Below are 20,028 nucleotides of genomic sequence, written 5' to 3'. Positions count from 1 at the left end.
CACACATGCAATCACAAACTATGGTTTAGAATTATGCCCAGACCAAATTAACGTCAGTCAGCACTAGCAATTCAGAATACACTACCCCAAGTGATAACAAAACAATATGAAATTACGTACGAAAAAAGGTGAACTGCATCACTTTTCTCTTTGATAAAATCCCTCCTATATTTCATAAACTCACGCAGGGTCACCAGTGGGTTTTCAGATATGGTGAACTTGTTATCAGTACCCCAGGTTTCCATGGCAACCAAGACTATCCTGGTGTTGAGCTGTTCTTTGTAAATCTAGCACATTAACAAAATGAACGATCATCAAGCGACAGTATAAATTTTGCCTCTTTTTCTCTTTAAAACAGCCCCTTTGCCCCCATGTAGTTAAGGAAATGTTGAGCATAAAGAACAGTACTTTAATGAAGGGTCAGAGCCCTCTCCTTTCTAACAGATTAAAGCGCAATGTGATCAAGGACTAAATATCTGAATATAAAGGCCATTCCCCCGCCCCCAATATAAGGGAGTGTGCTTCAAAACTTGTGAAAGCTTTGATTCAGAAACATAATACAGGAATGGTCCTAATGCGATAACTGAGACTTCTGCGGTTCAGTCATCCAATGGCAAAACAGACACCGATGAAAAAAATGCACTGCAGCTATCGCTCCCTGACCCAAAATTACCATGCCCGTGATAAGGCTGACAAATCTATCTTGCACTAGCAGCTTGTGAATTATACTTACTAAATCTGCCATGTTCACTACTGATTTTGCAAAGCTGTTTGTGTGGCCGACCGATAATCGGTGCTTTTTCAGCTGAAGGACAAAAGACAGACAAATCCTAATCAGATTTCTAAAGCACAATTTCTATTCAGAACTCACTTTTATCAAAGGCTTGCTCCACCCGTGAAAAATGGATTACTGGCCATCTATTTAAACACTAGTATTGTTATCTTAAACTCCCTCTGGTACCATGAAGGTCAAAGTATCAATTGATGGAAAGGACATCCCACAAAGCTGATAGGCAAGAAGACAGTACAGGCCTCATTTGTAGCAAGATTAGCATCCCTCAACCTATATCTTACTGGGCCAGCTTGTATGAGCTTAGGACAGAAAAAAAGAGCAACTGTTATGCTTCCTCAATGTCGCAAAATATGGTATTACCAGTGATCTATGATCAGAAGATTCCAATTCTCACATGGTTGCCAGAAAGCCTATGCCCTATAGTCCTATTCATGCATTTCTAACATCCAGGGCACTTACACTGTGAAGCAGGAGCAGGGTTAAGCTGCTGGTCCTGCACCCGGGCTACCCTACCCCTGCTCATGTGCATGAGTTCCAGGCGATTAGGACACCCGCGCAACCAGGTGTCCCGATTGCACTGAGCTGCTACACACAGCTGTTCACACACAGGTGTTCCTCAGCAGATGTCAGGTGCTCACATCATACACCCTTAGGGTAGGACTAGCTCAGGGATTTGGTGTCAGGAGAGGGGGTAGCCGACCAATCCCACTTCTCCATCACCGATAGAATGCCCTACATACAAGTAACATATGAGCAGAGCTTATTTGTTTCTATGAACTGAAAACGTGACTTATTTCTGAGCAGACACGTATAGGACTGTACTGTTTATATTGTGCAGCACCCTGACTGTTAGTAGAAAGCAATTATGGAAATAGACTCTTGTAGTCCTGAAAGTTTTCCAGTTACACAGTTTGTCCTTTTTCATCTACACACACACACACACACACACTGTAGTTTCTTTGTTACAACAGAGTTCTGCAGCTTTCCAAGGATTCAGATTTTGAGATCTGCGTTTGCTCTTGGCTGCAGAACTCAAGTTTGCAATCATTATGAAGAAAATAAAGAACGGAAGAAAGAAATCTCCTTGGCAACTCTCAGTTCGAATAGTTCCACGATTGCAAGGAGAGCAAATTGCTTCAAAGTGCCTCCAATAAAATATGACTACCTTCTTTCCTGTTTCTTACAGAGGCGAAGAAAGCGATCAATAATCTCTTATTCCATGGAGAGACATCTTATGTAATAATTTGGATGAAGTTGGGTTGTGTGTGTGTAAGTACCTAAATGGAACACACACTTCAATCCACTCCTATGGAAACCTCATGGGGGTGGCGGGAAGCAGAGTTGCACCTGAATAATGGGTGGGGCTTGTGTGTGAGAAGGTCCCTGCAGCATTATGGATTGCAAATGACAATACCCTTTTTATTAATGAGTGAAACTCGATGGTTTAAAGAAAAAGAATCACCAGTGAGGAAGAGTGTTGTGGCTTACCCTAAAATCTTCTATACTAATTTGGATCGATCCTGTTTGTGAAGTGGCTCCACCCCACATATTCTGTGTGTCTTTTGAATTAACATGGAGGATTTCTATAGTTAATTTCATAAGTAGGACAGGACCACTTCTTTTGTGTTATTTCACTCTTTCCCCAAATTTTGGTAAACCGGGTGCATGAACAGCTATACTCATTAAACGCATCTAGCCTAGGATCAGATTACCAGCAGGTGCCTCTGGTAAATTCACCAGCAGATCATGAAGGTTTGCCAGCCATCCCTGGTGACAATAATGATTATTTGTTGACATCTTGTATTCAGAGATCTGCAGTAGCTAATGAGCCAAACTAGATGTGACCCAAAATGCACCTTTGCATTTGAGGCACATATTTTTTAAAGTGCAAGTAGAAGCCAAGGCTGTAGTGGTGTGATAATAATCAGGATCGCAGCAGGAAGGGAGGGGTTTAACCTTTTCCTGCCACCTCCTGGTGTTAATGTAAGGAAAATCACTGTGAATCTGATGCAAATCTCTCTGCACACACTTACATGTGTGTCTGCAGACATACAAAGAGCAGCTCCTTTTTACTATTTTTAAAGAAATCTGCATGTTAAAGGCAAAGAAAAACTCAATATCACATTTGTTTTGACGTTGAGGGGTATCTTTTAACCATTTAGAAACAGATTAAAAATGACGTAGATGCCACTATGAAGGAATACTACATTAATGGCTGCTTTCAAACTTTGTGGATAGTTTCTCTTAACTAAATATATGCCATTCACCTAATACTGTAATTTAGAAGAAATGTTAGGCATAATGTTCTGTATACAACCGAAGCCTTCTGTGGCTGCAATCTTATCAGGGATTAAATCCACTGAACTCAATGGGGCTTTGTTCTGAGAAGACTTATATGTAAGATTACACTGTATACTTACTGACCTTTCCTATGTTATTAGAAGTTCTATGGAGCCGCTCTAGGCATAACTTCAAACAAGCTCAGGCTTCACTCTGATCACATATATCTGCATAGCTTAGAATCATTTTGCTATAGGTATTTTATTGTTAATCTACTGCAGGCACAATGCTACACGTGAATTATTGATTACTCCAAAAAGGCCCCAAATGCAAACCTCACCATTAGATGGTCATTTACGATCATTAGCTCAACATATTTAGTTTCCTCTTCAACTTTATACGGGCTCTGATGAACCTGCGGAAAGAGAAAGAAACTGTAAATGTGTAAAATAGCAATGTATCTGATTGTAATAAAACTCATCGTGTTGGAATGAATTTATTTCCTTCGTTCTGGCCTCATTACAAAAGCACTTACAAGTAGTTCCATGTACCAAATTAGCAACAGAATATATGCCATGCCTCCCAGCATCAGCAATCTAATTCTGATGCAACTCTGGAAGAAACATAATGGGCAAATTTTGCATTAAGGTATTGATTGTGACCTGCCTCCCATCAAAGTGTAGTTCTTCTATAGGAATGCCACAAATCTATTCCAGAGTAGTGTGTGCACCAATAAACTCAACTATAAACTAAACAAACAAAAAGCAACTGGCTTATTTAGAGAATTCTGTAATTAAGAGGATTTTGAGAAGCTGAACCTTTTTTCCTACTTTGTCAGATACATAGCACAGCATGCCTATGTGCTGGGTCCCCCTGCAGGTTCTCCAGAAAAATTGTGTCATGCAGTTGTTGACATCAGAAAGCTCAGCCCCAGATGGAGAGCATGTTTGTTCTAAAGAATGTCCTGGGAGATCACCTTGATACAGGTATTGCAAGTTTCCCAATGGCACACACTTGACATGAGACTGTAAGTGTATGTGTGTAGCATGAAATCTAAGACATGCTGCTACCTTTGAAGGATCACACATACACTCACTTTCCCTTACACTCAGTAGTAGCAAGTGTGATGCGGCGGAGAGATTTCTATGTCATTTCTGTTTGTCCTATATACAAAAAGGATGCTCAGCATTCCTCTACCCCATGGACACCATAGTCAACAGTTAGCCAAGGAAAAGCAGAAGAAACCAAAAATGAAGTAGTCACTTTTTAAGTATTTGCTTACTAAGTGCAAGGACATAATTATGAAGTAAACAAGTTTATTGCACAGGCGTAAGAAAAGCCTAGAGATCAGGATTTTTTCTTATAAGAGGAGTTTTCATATAGTAATAGATACGCTATGGAATTCCACAATTGGCTGTGTTAAGTAGAACATCCTCCCAGTAGAAATGTATAACTGTTCTGTGATGGGATAATGTGCTGCTTGTGCGTAAAAGCTTGATCCCTCTGGGGTTTGGCTGGTCACCCAAACCTAGGCACTAACGGAGCCCCCAAAGCATGACTCCGTCAGTCGCTGGTAGAATCCGACAGTGGGCGTCTACGGAACTTACTCCAACATAAAAGCTGTTTGACGGACATGCGCCTCCTGGACTCTCTGCGTGACAGCTTCCGGCGAGGGGTGGGGGTTGCTAAAGGGGGTCTTGTTACCTCCTCACTGTTCTCACTAGAAGTATCCCAGAGCCTCTCCCCCGATTCCCTTTCCGCTGGAACTCCTGCTCTCCCCCTACTGGTTCCTTCTTCTGCTGTAGAGTCTCTCCTATTCTCCTGGAGCCTCTCCACCACCTGTCCCTCCGATGGCAGTTCCCTGACATGTTCTTGCCAACGTGTTTTGGGCGTGTGGTCTGCACTACTCTGCACTCTCACCTGGGTACACAATAAAACTGCTTTTTCTCCTCTACAAAGTGTCCTCTTCTCTGAGACCACAAAAGGGAAGTTTCTCCTACAGGAGCTGCCCTCCTGTCCCTGGCATTGCTGTTACAAACCGAGATGTGGGTGGGTCACAATAGGGACACACAGGTGAATTGATGGGACTGCTGGATTGGCCACCAGCAGCCCTGTAGCCCTGACCTCAGTCCAAGCCCTGTCCAGGTAAGTAGGAATGACATCAGTGTCAAGAGGGCACATTCACCCTTCCGCACACAGGAAGGGAAATAATCTCTCCATCACCAAGACACAAGTACTCCTGGTGGAACTGAGCAGAAGGAACCCCTTCTGCCAATGTAGTGGGCAAACCTGGAATAGGAGGCAAGGGGGGATCATGCTTCCTGTCCAAAGCAGTTTCCTTTTGGGACTGGATTTATGATAGAGCAGATGGAATAGGACTTCCAGGGCAATGCTGTCTATGGCAGAGTTCTACAGAGTCACCAGGTGATGCTGGACACGGCATGGGGGGACAATGTCCAAACTGCACTATAACAGGTGGCTCTCTGCAGAAAGCACTGAAGTCCATAGAGTTCTGAAAGCCCATGCGTCCTTCCAAAAAGAATCCCATATCCACCGAAAGATATGCCTGAATGCACATTCTTTAAAGGGAAAAGTCAATAGGCACAGGCACATACCTGCCTTTTTCTTCTTTTGTGTCTCGGTTTCACAACGAACTTTTGTGACGTGGTGTTCATGTGCCAGAATTCTGAATGGAATACACACATTTCAAGTCAGAACAACACGGGTCGATAAAAGACAGGCATTTTCAACAGCAGGACAAAGAAAGCAACTGCATTGAGCAAGGCTGAACCACAGCAGTGAAATATTGCAGGCATTTCACGCGTGGCTCAATATTAAAAGTGGAGGTTTACATTTCTGCAGCCTTCAAAATGCTTTCCTGCAAATAAACGGTGGCCTTGGGCACCACCATGTGGAAATGTGGACTTATAGACTTAAAGACTTAAATAACAACACAGATAAGAAAGGTAGTCTCCAAAAAATACCTTGTTTCCATTTCTCCATGGCTGCATACCTGCTTTTCTAATGGCTACTTACAAAGCCACAGCATGCAGCATCTTTATATATACACAATGAACCAACATGAGCAGAATATTACTGAGCCTCTACCACAGGAGTGGGGAACTGATGGACCTCCTGATGTTGTTGGAACTCCATCTCCTGTGAGCCCCATCTAGGGGACAATAAGAGATAAGATCCAACAACGTCTGAAGGGTCAAAGGTCCCTCACCCTGCTCTAGCAGTTATTTTGTCATTATGATCAGTATGTTACTGTGAGCTTTGATGCCTAGTCAGCGGCCAAAGACAACCAGCTCTTCACATCCATTTTCCTACACCAAAGCATTTTGAGTGCAGGAAATGTGCACTGTTAAATGAAGCCCTTACTCCCACTGACGTCAACAGCACTAATTTTCAGGCAAGTCTGTGGAGGATGGCAGCCCGGGCCAGGGATGATCAAAGCCCAATTATATCAGCATTTTAATTAGGTGAGATAAGATTTTTTTATATAAAAAAAAGTATTAATGGCACGAAGAGAAGTCAGAACCAAAAACAGAATTAAAAGCCTATGTAACAAACATCTCAGCATTTCACCAAAAGGCAAAGTTTCCTTATCTGAACGATCATATAAATGGATTTTGCTACGAAAAACCAGAAGCGTATCATCACCCACCTACTTCTGAAACTGCCCCCAGGAGAGATATATGAATAACTGAAAAATGATTTTTGCTGTCTCTAAAAAACTGAGAGTGAAAAAAACTGACAGCTTTTATGCAACCGAGTGTAGCTTTCATACACAAACATATTTCTTCATCATCCATCCCATGCAACAGTAGTTTTATCATGTTTTGACCTTTCTAAAAAAAAAATTAAAATGGAAAAAGGCAGCAGTCTTCATTCTGAACTCTTTTAGATGATTTAAAAGAGGGTTGGACAACCAGCTGTCTCAGGGCCGCATCCAGCCCTCAGCATAACTACATGTAGCTCTCAGTATTTTGATACAGCAATTTTATGTGGTTTGGCAGGAGGGAGAAAAGGGAGAGGCAGGAAAAGAAAGAGAAGAGAGTTGGTCCCACCCCTTTTGACTTTGATTCTGCCCATCACGGGCTCCAGAGCCACCCACTGCTGGGATGTGGCCCCTGCCAGATTTCCTCCAAGGAAATGTGGCCCTCAAGATGGAAAAAGGCTCCCCAACCAACCCCAAACACTTCAGAATGTTTTCATAGGCACTGAAATATTTCCAGATTCCCCTAATAGGTTTACCCATCCGTTTAAATGTATCAAAATATTAATTACTCACAGCTTCAAGAATAGTACAATGGCAGAAATATGTTTTAAATATATATTTTTTTCAGAATTCAAATCAAACTAAATGCTTTTGAAAAGTATTGTATAATTAGATGTATTTATAAAAGGTAACGGTAAAGGTACCCCTGACCGTTAGGTCCAGTTGCGGACAACTCTGTGGTTGCACGCTTTTCTCGCTATATTCTACCTCCACTGTCAAGACATTATTCTTCTGAATACCAGTAGGCAGAGTAATGTCATGCTCATGTCCAGCTTGCAGGCTTCCCACAGACATCTGACTGGCCACTGTGAGAACAAGATGCTGGACTAGCTGAGTCACAGACAGGATCTTGTCTTATGTGCTTTTGTTCTTACGCCTTGAAAACACCCTCTTCAGATCTTCAGCATCTCCCATCAGGTGTCAAGGAAATAAACAACTATCTAACTTTTAGAAGATATTTGAAGGCAGCCATGTTTAGGGACGTTTTTAATGTTTGAAGTTTCATTCTGTTTTTAATGTTATGTTGAAAGCTGCCTAGAGTGGCTGGGGAAACTCAGCCAGATGGGCGAGGTAGAAATAATAAATTATTATTATTATTATCATTAGCTGGGGTTTTATATATATATATATATATATATATATATATATATATATATATATATCTCATTTATTAAACTGAAAACTAAAGAGACGTAAGCACTAATGTGTTTACAGAAGTGCATCAGTTATAATCTGCCTGTTTTTTATTTGTGGAGACTCCTAAAACCAGTCATTAAATAACTATCATAATATCAAAAAGCTAAAAGTATTTTTGGAGGGAGGGGATTTCAGAGAACAGACTTTCTATTAGAAGAGGAGTTAGATTTTTTCTGTTTCCCAATCAGGCTGGCAGATTATTTTCTTCAGCCTCTAGTTTAAAAATAACAAAATCAAACCCCACAAGTGATTAACTATGAAGTAAGTGCATCAATGAAGGATGAGCTAAGAGTATGTTTGGTTTTTTTTAAAAAAACCAAGATTTAAAAAAAACACACATACCAGATGGAAGATCATCCAAAGGAAATTCAAATAATCTGGATTTGTAAACAGAGTGTAAATGGAATTCCTCCTGAAATAAGAAACATCTAAATTTAGTAAAGCAATACAAAATAAACTTTCTTGGGACTTTACTCTAGCACCAAAGGGTGTTATTAAATGCCATCTGTTACGAAGTTGAGAAGCATATCTTTCTGATGCAACCTTCTGACAGTTCAGAGACGCAGCTGGAACCTACATAAGAATTCCTAAACTGTTTGCTAAAGAAGGAAAGAGCAACTTTGCGAAATATGCTTCCCGTAGATAATATCTGCATTCCGCTTACGAAACACTTATCTACTTACTTGCGAAGTGTAGTTGTCTTCCGGCTCAATAAGATATGTGTGATTTCCATCATAGAACATGCCGCTGTTAAGAATTAGGGAAATATCAGACTCACAAAATAAAATATACAACTATGTATATATATATATATAAATATATATAATGATATACTGTGAACTTAATAGCTGGCGTTTTAAAGACAACAAAGTAAAACATTATCAGGAAACACGCTACACTCTAAAACACTCTTGACAATTTCTGTCTGCCTTGCAGGAATTACTACCCAAATCACCTTGAGTTTCTATTCATTAAACGCATCAATGTGCAGTGCCTCCTGCTTGCCAACAGGCAGCACTGCAACCCAGGGAGAACACCTTGCTTGCCTGAACAGCTGCAGGTACTGGCGTCTTACAGGCACTATATCATTTACTAACTAGAGAGATGCTCTAAAATGGCCTTTCCTTTCTAAGCGTCTGCAATCCTCCATTCTGCAACAGTGTACTCATGTCTTTTGTGAGCTGATGGAATTAGGGATTTCACTATGGGGTTCACGAATTCTGCAGTAGTTATTGGCCCCCAAACTGACATTTAGCTGTGGCTGCCAGAGAGGCACATCTCGCAAAAGTCAATGCTTCGTTGCAGTGGCGTAGCATGGGTTGTCAGCACCCGGGGCAAGGCAAGTAATTTGCGCCCCCTAACCCGTGGATTTGCGCCCCCTAACCCGTGGATTTGCGCCCCCTAACCCTAACCCCCAGATGTTGCGCCTGGTGCAGCCGGCCCCCCCTGCACCCCCCACGCTATGCCACTGCTTCGTTGGACACAGCTAAAGTCTCTAGCGTTATGTATCTGATAAGTTCTGTCCTACACCTTTGCATTTTAAAAATCTAAAGCTGGTATGGTGCATCAAATTAAAACACTTTGCTGGGATAGCTCAGTGAGACTCCTTAAACTCGGTGTTGTGGGTTCAAGCCCCACGTTGCATTGCAGGGAGTTGGACTAGATGACCTGTGGGGTCTCTTCCAACTCTACGTTGCTATGATTCTATTCCCCCCCCCCAAGTGTGGCATGGACAATATGGCACAAACCCCACATACACCTGCCTATGTGGTAATGGTGGATAGGTGACTTGTCGGATATTCTCACAAAGCTGGCACAGCCCCTGTTTGGCTGACAGCTAGTACCCTCCCTTAATATGCTGAGGTGGAACTGATGAGGGTGCTCAGGAGCCCACAAGATGAAATCAGCAAAGGGCCATCCTATCTGATGTGGTCTAACTCTTTCTGCGAGTGGCCTGAAGGAGGCGGTAAAGGGCCACAATACACTTGGGAAGGCCTAGTTGCCCACCAACACATACAAGCCTTCCATCTTGGCTTCCTTCTGTTTTTAGGCTGGATATAGTATATTATTAACATTCAGCAACTAAAAGAAAGAGATAATTAAAGAGAGCTGGACAAGTATACTGCAGATTTATGTCTTCTTCACAAATCATCAGGTCTGGAAAGTTGGACCAAAATGCTGAGAGTCAAAACCAAGATGAATGGAAAGTGTCACTGTAAGTCACAAGCCAACAAGACGAAATCAGCAAGGAACCATCAAGCAGTCCCACTATGACGGGGCCTGCCATCGTCTGGTAGGCAAAGCAAGCATCACAGATAATGGTCTAAGAGCCGGTATATGTCTGGGAAATAGGCAGGTTCGCTGTTCTGGACAGGTCCGCACTTCTTCTGAAGGAGCAGGTGTGTAGCTTGGGGGCCCTCCTGGATACACCTCTGTCACCAGAGCCCCAAGTGTCCTCTGTGGCTAGGAGTGCCTTTTGCCAGCTCTGTCTAATTTGCCAGCTATGGCCATTCCTGGAAAGAGATACCCTGACCACTGTAGCTCCTGTGTTAGTAACCTCAAGGCTGGAATAGGTGATCAGTTTGGGACTGCCCTCAGACTTGGTTTACAAGCTGTGGCTTATGCAGAATGTTGCAGCTGGACTGCTGGTGGGGGCAAACATGTGAGGCCTTTGTTAAAACATCTGCGTACTCCGCCCATCTACTCCTGAGGCAGGTCCAGGATTCTTGTATTTTGTAATTTACAAAGCCCTGAACAGACCCAGGTTACCTTAGGGAACATCAGGAACATCAGTGGTTATCCCCTGGGGTAGTGAGGCTGATTTAACATCACAGTGAAGCTCAGCCTTTATTGGCCCATTCCTAAGGAATGCAAGAGAGATTCAACAGGTGCCTTCTGTAGTAACCTTCAAACGTTTGCTGAAAACTTTTCTTCTCTGACAGGCAAACACAGAAATTATGAAGCAAACGTTTTTCCGTAATAGTTAGTTGGTGATCAGTTTGAATTTGTGTTGTGTGATTGTTGCAAACCAATTTGGTTTCTTTTAAATGAAATTGCAGTGTGCAATTTTTATATATAAATAAGTAATACATCTTACTATTAAAGGAAGCCATGCAGTCAAACCCTGCAGACTGCATTAAAAAGATACTATTTTTAGGCTGATGTTCAGCATGTAACCTGAGCTCAGCACGTAACGTGGCCCACTCTCAAGTCCTGATTATTGCAAAAGAAAAAAGAAGAAGCCACATATTTTTATTACTCAGGGGTGGGGGAGGGTTGACAAACTGGAAAAAAAAAGTCAGTCTTGCAATACACATATAATATTTTTTTAAATATATTTTGAAGAGTGATACCAAAAGTACTGAGCAATAAATCAATGAAGATCCCATAAGGTAAGTGCAGGCCTTTCAGGGAAATTGGATGATGACAAAGAATCGTGAGGTAAGAGCTTTCTATTTATAGCCTCATCATGACCTTAGAAGCAATCTCTTACCACAGGATGATCCCTCAGGCCTGATGTTGTATCATATGTAGATCAAATATAGAGAAACAGACCAATAACGACACTGCGCTTAGAACGTTTCAAATGTGTTATATACACTATCTCAGTAATCTCCACAGGTAACCTGTGAGGGAGGCCAGTACTCCCCCCCCCCCACAATACTACAGAGGGATGGTGGTTGGAGGGGGTGAAGGCTCTGAGGCAGTGGCTTGCCTAAGCCCACTTTGTGAGTTCATGGCTCAAGCGAGAGCTGAACAGGTTCAAAGTGCAGTCTCTGAGCCACTACACAAGGGGCAATCAATGTGGTGGCCTTCAGCTGTTTCTTGACTCTGAAGACTTGCCGTTCTAGCTGGGGCTGATAAAGCTGTGGCTCCGTCTAGCCTTCCTGACTAGTATTTATATCTTTTATTTATTTCTCTCTCTCTCTCTCTCTCACACACACACACACACACACACCACTTGACTACAGCAGAAAACCTCGAAGCAGTTTTTAGTAGTCACTAATTGGGTTTTTCCGCCATATATTTGTCTAATCCTCTTTAAGACACCTCCTTGGCTGTAGGTATCTACCATATTTTCTTGAGTCCAATGCGCCATCGAATCTAATACGCACCTCAATTTTCAGAACCTTGAAACAAAAAAAAGGGTATCTGCTAATGAATGAAAATGTGCCATTGGATCTAATGCATACCTTGATTATCACAAAGTCATTCGGCCAGAAAAGGTGCGCTAACGTTAGATTCGAGTAAACACAGTATTTATCACAAGCTGGTTGTTGAGCTGGTATCTAACACAGCTAATGCAGCATGGACTGAGCGCAAAACGGCTCATTCAGCAATCAAGATAAATGTGAGTTGCTTCCAAAACTACAAGTATTTCCAATTTGGCCCATTTAAAAACAACAACAAACAAGTAGTAGGATGAATAGAATGATGGACATGTTTGCATCAGAAGCTGCCTTATACTGAGTCATATAATTGGTCTATTTAGCTCAGTATTGCTTACCCTGGGGTAGTGAAGTCCTTTTTGGCCCAAGAGCTGCAATTCACTGTTTGGAAAAGCCTTCAAGGGTCACAAGCCAGTGGTGAGTGTGATCCTCTATTTGTGCCTGTGCCACACGCTACCTGCCACCTGTCTCACACACACACACACCCCTCTCTCTCTCTCTCTCTCTCTCTCTCTCTCTCTCTCTCACACACACACACACACACACACACACACACAGGCAACACAAATACATACATACATACACACACATACTTGCAGAGAAAACACACAGAGAACAACCCCCACCACTCAGCAGAAGGTGGCTTTTCCTTCCTGTTGAAATCCAACAATGGAGAAGGAAGTCATTCTCTCCTATCTTCTAATTCATTTCTGAAAAGTGGAGAGAGGCATTTCTCTACCATTGCAGCACCGGTCTGGGCAGGAGGAGCTCTTCACTCAACCAAGCACTATGAACTGCGGTAAAATGCACCACCCAACACTCTCTCTCTCTCTCTCTCTCTCTCTCTCTCTCTCTCTCTCTCGGGTCCTCTCCTCCCTCTGGCACACCACCATCAGCACAAGTAGTAGGTTGGAGCTCTCCAGAAGCTGGAAGGAGTGCTCCAGTTTGCTCCAATGTTTGCCAGGACAGCTCAGTAAACACTGGAGATGCCCGTCACTCCTGGAGCCCTCTGACCTGCAATCAATGGCAACGTGCAAGAGGAGAAAGAAGCACTTTCTTCAGCACCCTTGTCACTGCTGCAGACGGTGCTGCCACTGATGCTAATTTGGGTCTGGGGCTGCCAGGCTCTACAGAGCCTGTGCTAAAAAGTTCACCCACCTTCCCCCCCCCCCCAAGTTAGCTATTTGCATACAACAACTTAGACAAACTTACTGAAGTCCATGGCAGGTTGACAGAGCAACAAACGATTCTGAATTCCCTCGGATGTGACCTTGGTAATAACAGTGCTCCCCGCCCTGCAATTAAAAACAGAGACTTTTGAGTTCACGACACTATACACACACACACACAGAGAGAGAGAGAGAGAGAGAGAGAGAGAGAGAGAGAGAGCGAGCAGTGTTTCTCAAAACAACACAAGTCAGCCAGGTAGAAGTAAATGAGAGCAGGGTAGTCATACCTATTCCTACCTTTGCTGATACAGTACGTCAACTAGGTTTCATTACACTTGCTGGTGCAAGGGGTGAACCTGAGTGCCATGTAAATAACCAAAGAGCTTTGAACATCAACATTCTCTCATGATTCACTCTGACTTTATACGTATTACAATCAGAGTGAACATCCAAGGTTGGCTGAATGTGGATCTCGGATTGTCTACATCCAGCAACATCTGGACGTTCAGTCTGTGATACACACACACACACACACACACACACACACACACGCATATTACTCTATGAAGAACATTGGTAGAATATAACTAGAACAGCTGGCCAGTGTTGGAACCAGTACTACAAGACAAAAATCGCTTATTACTTATCAGCAAAAGTAATATAGGCACAAACTCACACACCAACTTATGCATATAACCATGTTTACGCGGGTTACCGATAAATAGATTGGCCTTCCCTCGCTTGGTGCTGCTGCCCATTTCCTCTTGGCAGTCGTTTATTCCTGAACTGCCTTCTAGAAGCTCCCCTTTTCCAGGAATCCTTTGGACCATCCCTCTAATATTTTCTTATATGCACGATTGTAATTACCTCAAAGCATGTTCATTTCTCCCCATGCAACAGTCTCAGGTCTAGCGGGGGGTGAGTGAGTGGGTGGGTGTTGTTGCAGCGCGACGCATCCCATTTTTAAACTCATCTGCAGTAAACTAATTTCAATCTACTATAAACATTGGTATATATGACCAATCCACTGTTTGCAACAGTGGGTGAAGGAATATAGCAAAAATTAATAAAATGCATTTTATACTATAAAATATCAGACTAGGTCAGTGTGTGCATTACCAGCTTAAAACGCAGCTTGGTGGTTCTTTTTCTGTTTGGATCGAAACTGGTTTGGGAGGGGAAATAATAATAATAATAATAATAATAATAATAATAATAATTTATACCCTGCCCTCCCCAGCCAAAACTGGGCTCAGAGTGCTAACATATTACCATAAAAACAAGTGATCAATTAAAATACATCCTAAAATCAAATCAGACTCAAAGTGAAATCCAATCAGATGGCAACCCGCAAATTAGGGATGGGGACCTTAAATGCTCACCAGGCCTAACAGTTTATACTGATCTTATATGAGCCTGTGAGCAAAGCTGGGAGGCCATTTTCATGCAAGTTCTTATAAGGAGACAGGGGGAGTCAGAATGGACCCTGGCCAAAGGCCTGTCGGAACAGCTCTGTCTTGCAGGCCCTGCAGAAAGATGTCAGATCCCATACGGTCCTGGTCTCTTGTGACAGAGCGTTCCACCAGGCCGGGGCCACAGCCGAAAAGGCCTTGGCCCTGGTCGATGCCAGTCTAATCTCCTTGAGGCCCGGGTCCTCCAAGATGTTATCATTTAAAGCATAAAATGGAGCACTTCGTTAAGAAACAACAAGACCAGTACAGAACAGACACGGATTGTGGGAGTACACTGGTGCAGGGTAAGTGGGAGTGTGTATACAACCTAACTCAGAGTAAACCCATTAAAATCAAAGAACAAGTTAGTCAATAATAACTTAATCACATTTGTTTCAATGGGTCAACTTTGAATATGACTCAAGTCTGACACGTTCTTGGCTGCGAGTCCTGGAAGACCTGCTCCCTGCCTTGGGAGGGTGGAGCCCTGACTGACTCCAGCTACAAAAGCTGAGGATGCTGTAGAGACTCTTGGGTTGGTAAATTGTTTAGGGGGCGTTGTTCTTATTGAGATTATTATTTTTTGTATCTTTATTTTTAGATCTTGTTGTGATTTAACGTGGAAATTGTTTGATTTGGTTGTGTAGCCTTCGATGTGTTTTATTTATTGTTTACTGTTCTTGTTATATTTGTAATTACATGGGTTTTTTTTCCATGTTGGTAAGCTTCCTTGAGCTTTTAACTATGTTAAGACAGCTTACAAATAAAATGATGTAAGTCTGAAATCACCTCCTGCCTCCTTCTACGTATCTCAAATTCCAGCAAACAAGTAACTTGGAGAAGCTGGCTCCCAGCCACTGAACTCAACACAGCACTCCCAGGTAGCAATAAAATGTCACTCCGCTCAGTTCCCATTTAGACATCCTTCAACCACTTGCTAGCCCGAGGGTAGAGGAGACAAAATCAGTGACATTATTTGTTAGTCACAGTATTGCCTTTCCTTGGTCAAGATAATGAGTTCTGAATTATTTGCAAAATGCCAACTGATGGTTAACCTTTTCTTCAGCAGGCAGCCATTCCAAGGTCACTGGGTTTAGAAAATCACTACCCTCAGCATGTAGCTAAATCTAATTACCAATTACTGAAGCGTCCACAAGATTAAGTCAGCAGCAAGACAGTGCATTGCTTCCAAGTTTTAGGTATGTTCTTTGCTGAGCCAATGGGTGTTGGTAGGTGTGTATGACATGTGAGGAAGAGGAAGCAAGCACAAAATGGTGCTTGGCCACAAACACAACTGTGGCACTTGAGGAAAAAACAATTGTTAAGTATGGTATGAAATCAAAATCAAACAAGTGTTGGAAATGTAAAGAGAAAGAAGGTTATTTTTATCATATGTGGTGGTCTTGTAGTAAGGTTAAAGGTTACTGGGAAATGATATATAATGAACTGAAAAATATGTTTAAAACAATGTTTGTAATGAAAACCACCTTTTCTTTTGGGAATTATGGGGACAGAGCTACCCAAAATGTATAGAAATTTATTCATATATGTGACAAGAATGTTGCAAGCGGCAAGAATGTTACTTGCCCAAAAATGGAAAGAAGAAGTCGTCCCAGCGAAAGAAGAATGGATACAAAAACTTATGGAATATGCAGAAATGGCAAAATAAGAAATCAAGATAAACTTTTTATAAAAGAATGGAAATGGTTTATTGAATATTTACAAATAAGCTGTAAACAGATAAGAACAATGGCAGGATTATAAGAGTTTTATAAGTGTATATATTTAAAGCAGATGAATAAATGAGTAAATTAAGTTAATTTGGAATATGCAGAAAATATAAAAAATAAATTTAAGGAACCGCAGAAAGAGGAGGAAGTCGAGTTCTGAAATATTAAATTGATTGTAAAATTATCAAAATGTATAAAATTGAAAATCATAAATAAAATAAAATAAAATAAAATAAAATAAAATAAAATAAAATAAAATAAAATAAAACAAGAAAGAAAGAAAGAAAGAAAGAAAGAAAGAAAGAAAGAAAGAAAACACAACCCATCAGCAAAATGCTGGTATAAAAAGAAGCTTCAGCACTGAGATACGTTAGGGCCGGGGCGGGGAAGATGGTGCCCTCCAGAATCCAACTCCCATCAGCCCCAGCCAATAGTCAAGGATGATGGAAGACATAGTCCAACATCGTCAGGAAGGCCACTGGTGTCCCTTCCCCAACTTGGCGTAGACAATGTTGGGGTGGACCAATGGTCTGACTCTATATGAGGCAGCAGAGTGTGTTTCTTTGTATGTGTGCAAGAAAACTGCCCACAACCTTTCTCTTACAGCTCCCTGGCCTAATGCATTTCTTTCTACAGCGTTCTTAAAGTGTAAGTCCTTTTCCAAACTCCTGTGGGGGTGGAGAGGGTGGAAGTGGCTTGGGGAAAGGACTAAGACACACACAGAGAGAGAGAGAGAGAGAGAGAGGGGGGGGGGGGAGGGAGAGAGAGAGAGAGAGAGAGAGAGAGAGAGAGAGAGAGAGGAGAGAGGGAGAGAGAGAGAGAGAGAGAGACTCTTTGTTCTAAATAAGACCTATGCCAAGGGCATTCTTCTTCTTTTGTAGAAGAAACTCCCCGGGTTTTCATACATGCAATTGATCATGTAGTTCTGCCCTTTTTGGCCTGTCTCCTAGGCATGTGCCTTATGCCACTGTGGGAGCAAAAGCATGAATCTGACTCTGGGCCACTGAGATGATCAAGGGTATGGAAACTTATGAGGAACAGTTGAAGGAATTGGGCAAGTTTAGCCTGGAACTGAGGAGACGGAGAGGAGATATACTAGCCATCTTCAAATATCTAAAGGGCTGCCTCATGGAGGATGGAGCAAGCTTGTTTTCTCCTGCTCCAGAAGGCAGGACTCAAAATGAATGGATTCAAGTTACAAGAAAGGAGATTCCAACTAAACATCAGGAAGAACTTTCTGACAGTAAGAGCTGCTCGACAGTGGAATGGACTCCCTTGGGAGGTGGTGATCTCTTCATCTCCATCATCTTCATTGTGATTGGGTAGCTCCAGTGGACCAATCAGACTGCTGCATTCTGGATCCTATTGTTCTAGGACCAATTAGACTGCGGCATTTTGGATCCTATTCAACTCAGTACATAACAGTTGTTGTTGTTAATTTTATCATTTGTACCCCAGCCATCTGATTGGGTTGCCCCAGCCACTCTGAACAGCTTCCAACTTATATAAAATGGCCATCTGTCATGAATGCTTTAGTTGACATTCCTGCATTGCAGGGGAGTTGGACTAGATGAACCCTGGCGTCCCTTCCAACTCTATAGTTATATGATTCTGACTCCTACCGGTCTAAAAGGGCACAGAATGATGGTCCCCAGCTTTCTTGCCTATCTGTCCTCTCTTAGGTGACATTCAAAGCCAGTTCCTTCATCTTTACAGGGAAGCAATTAAGAGGCCGCTTTCCTAGCAGATGCTGCCACGTCTCCTTGGCCAGATGTCGGTGAGCAGCAGAGCACATGCAGCATCTTCCCATGCCCTGAGGCTCGAAGTGTGAAGTGGCTTGACCTCCCTTCACCTTCTTGCCTCTTTCCCAGGGCTGAGTGTTGTGTGTCGTTTTGAGCTGTCGGCTCATTATTTTAAGGCCAATGTCCAGAACAGCGATCTTGACCTTTATGGAAGACTTTAGAACTTTTTGAATAACACCCCCTGCCCAACCATGGGTATTGGCCATGCTGTCTGGGGCTGATGTGAGTCTTAACAAGTTCGGGAGGACCACATATGGTCCATCCCTGTTCTGCAAAGGTTGGCAGCCTGGGAGATGGCCAGGGTTGAAAGCCAGGGTTGAAAGCCACCGAGTTACGGTAATTCCCACCCTCCGAATCATTTCCTCCAAAAGAGGCCCAATTGTTTTAGGCGCTCAAATGTAATGTGTAGTTCTGACCAAGGAATTCACCTGCCACCTGCTCTGCTGAAACTTCTGGTCTATTACGAGTAGCACTTTCAAACCGGGAACAGCAACTACTATATTATAGAGGGTGCACACTCACTTCTTTTTTTATTAATGAGTCCTCTTTGCTTGACTGCATCAATGTGCTATTTGAGAGCCAGGCTCAAGGCCTACAGCTAAACTTAAGCCAAATCTGCATCTGAGATCCGATGCTGGAAACCATCTGCAATTGCAGCTTTTCAAGAATGTATGCCAATAATAAAAATGAAACTTTCTAGAGAAATGGAAAAGATGGACTAGTGTTTCAAAGAGCACAGCATTCCTCGTGTGTGTTTGTCCCACTTAAAATGGATATTTCAGCTGCATTATTGAAATGTTTAAAAGTCACTGAGTTATGAACTGGGTCAGTGGCTCTAGAAATTAGGTGAGCAAGACAAGCTATTTTTAGTGATTGCTGTAGACCACAGAGAATGTCCTGAATGAGTGGTATTCACCAGATGGCCTTGGGAGTAGCATACCTCCTGCTGTCGTTTACAGCTTTCTACCCTTCCTGCCAGCTTCCTTTCCCTAATTTCTTAAGTTGTGGTCGTGGCACAGGTTTCCTTCAGGTCTGTAATCCTGAGCTCCTTAGCTTGTGCCACATAACACTCATTCTGCAATTGCAAGAAATCAGTTCCTTAGCGTGGCAGCACCAACTCTCTGGAACTCCCTGCCTGTTGGGCAGCCGATTTTCATGACAGTCCACAGGGCATTATGATTTACAGTGTCAAAGGCCTTAGGTCAAGAAACGCCATATACAGAGGTTGGTTTTGCTCCCTGCATTTTTCCTGAAGCTGTCGAGCAGTGAAAATCATGTACGCTGTCTCCCTATAAGGTTGAAAACCATTTAGGGATTCAGGAAGAGTAGCCTCGGATACAGTTAGAAGACGGTTTGCTAAGATCCTTGTAAGAATTTTGCTGGCCACAGCTAATAAAGATAGCAATCTGTTCTGTCATCTTTTTTTATTATTGAAAGGTGCTAATTTTGGCATCCCTAAAGTCTGCTGGGATCTCCTCTCTCTCCTATATTTTTTCGATGAGCTTATGAAGTTGTTGTCTAAATTCAATTCTGCCCACTTTGAAGACTTCGACAGGTCCTCTGGCTTTGTTGTTTTTCATTTGGTTAATAGCTGTACACAACTCTCCCAAATTTGGAGATATTGCAAGCTCATCTCTAATTTGTTTTTGCAGA

At 42.4% G+C, this 20,028-nt stretch overlaps 1 protein-coding gene across 15 annotated transcripts in view; it reads right to left on the bottom strand.

The window, feature by feature from the left end:
- The window catches only part of ADAM22 (ADAM metallopeptidase domain 22), a 118,834-nt gene that overhangs the window by 40,949 nt on the left and 57,857 nt on the right, over positions 1–20,028 (bottom strand). For all 15 annotated transcript variants that reach the window (XR_014556572.1, XM_083704707.1, XM_083704714.1 and 12 more), the window contains exons 5-11: positions 13,436–13,518; positions 8,738–8,801; positions 8,397–8,466; positions 5,689–5,759; positions 3,414–3,488; positions 734–805; positions 121–287 (exon numbers count right to left, since the gene is read on the bottom strand). Coding sequence is in view for 14 of the 15 variants with exons in the window: in XM_083704707.1 (XP_083560833.1) it covers positions 121–287; positions 734–805; positions 3,414–3,488; positions 5,689–5,759; positions 8,397–8,466; positions 8,738–8,801; positions 13,436–13,518 (602 nt within the window). In the remaining variant the exon portion in view is untranslated. The remainder of the gene's footprint in view (positions 1–120; positions 288–733; positions 806–3,413; positions 3,489–5,688; positions 5,760–8,396; positions 8,467–8,737; positions 8,802–13,435; positions 13,519–20,028) is intronic.

The sequence above is a fragment of the Podarcis gaigeae genome (genome assembly GCF_964106915.1).
Source record: "Podarcis gaigeae genome assembly, chromosome: 12".
NCBI classification, from domain to species: Eukaryota; Metazoa; Chordata; class Lepidosauria; order Squamata; family Lacertidae; genus Podarcis; species Podarcis gaigeae.
This window is presented reverse-complemented; position numbering and strand designations above follow the sequence as displayed.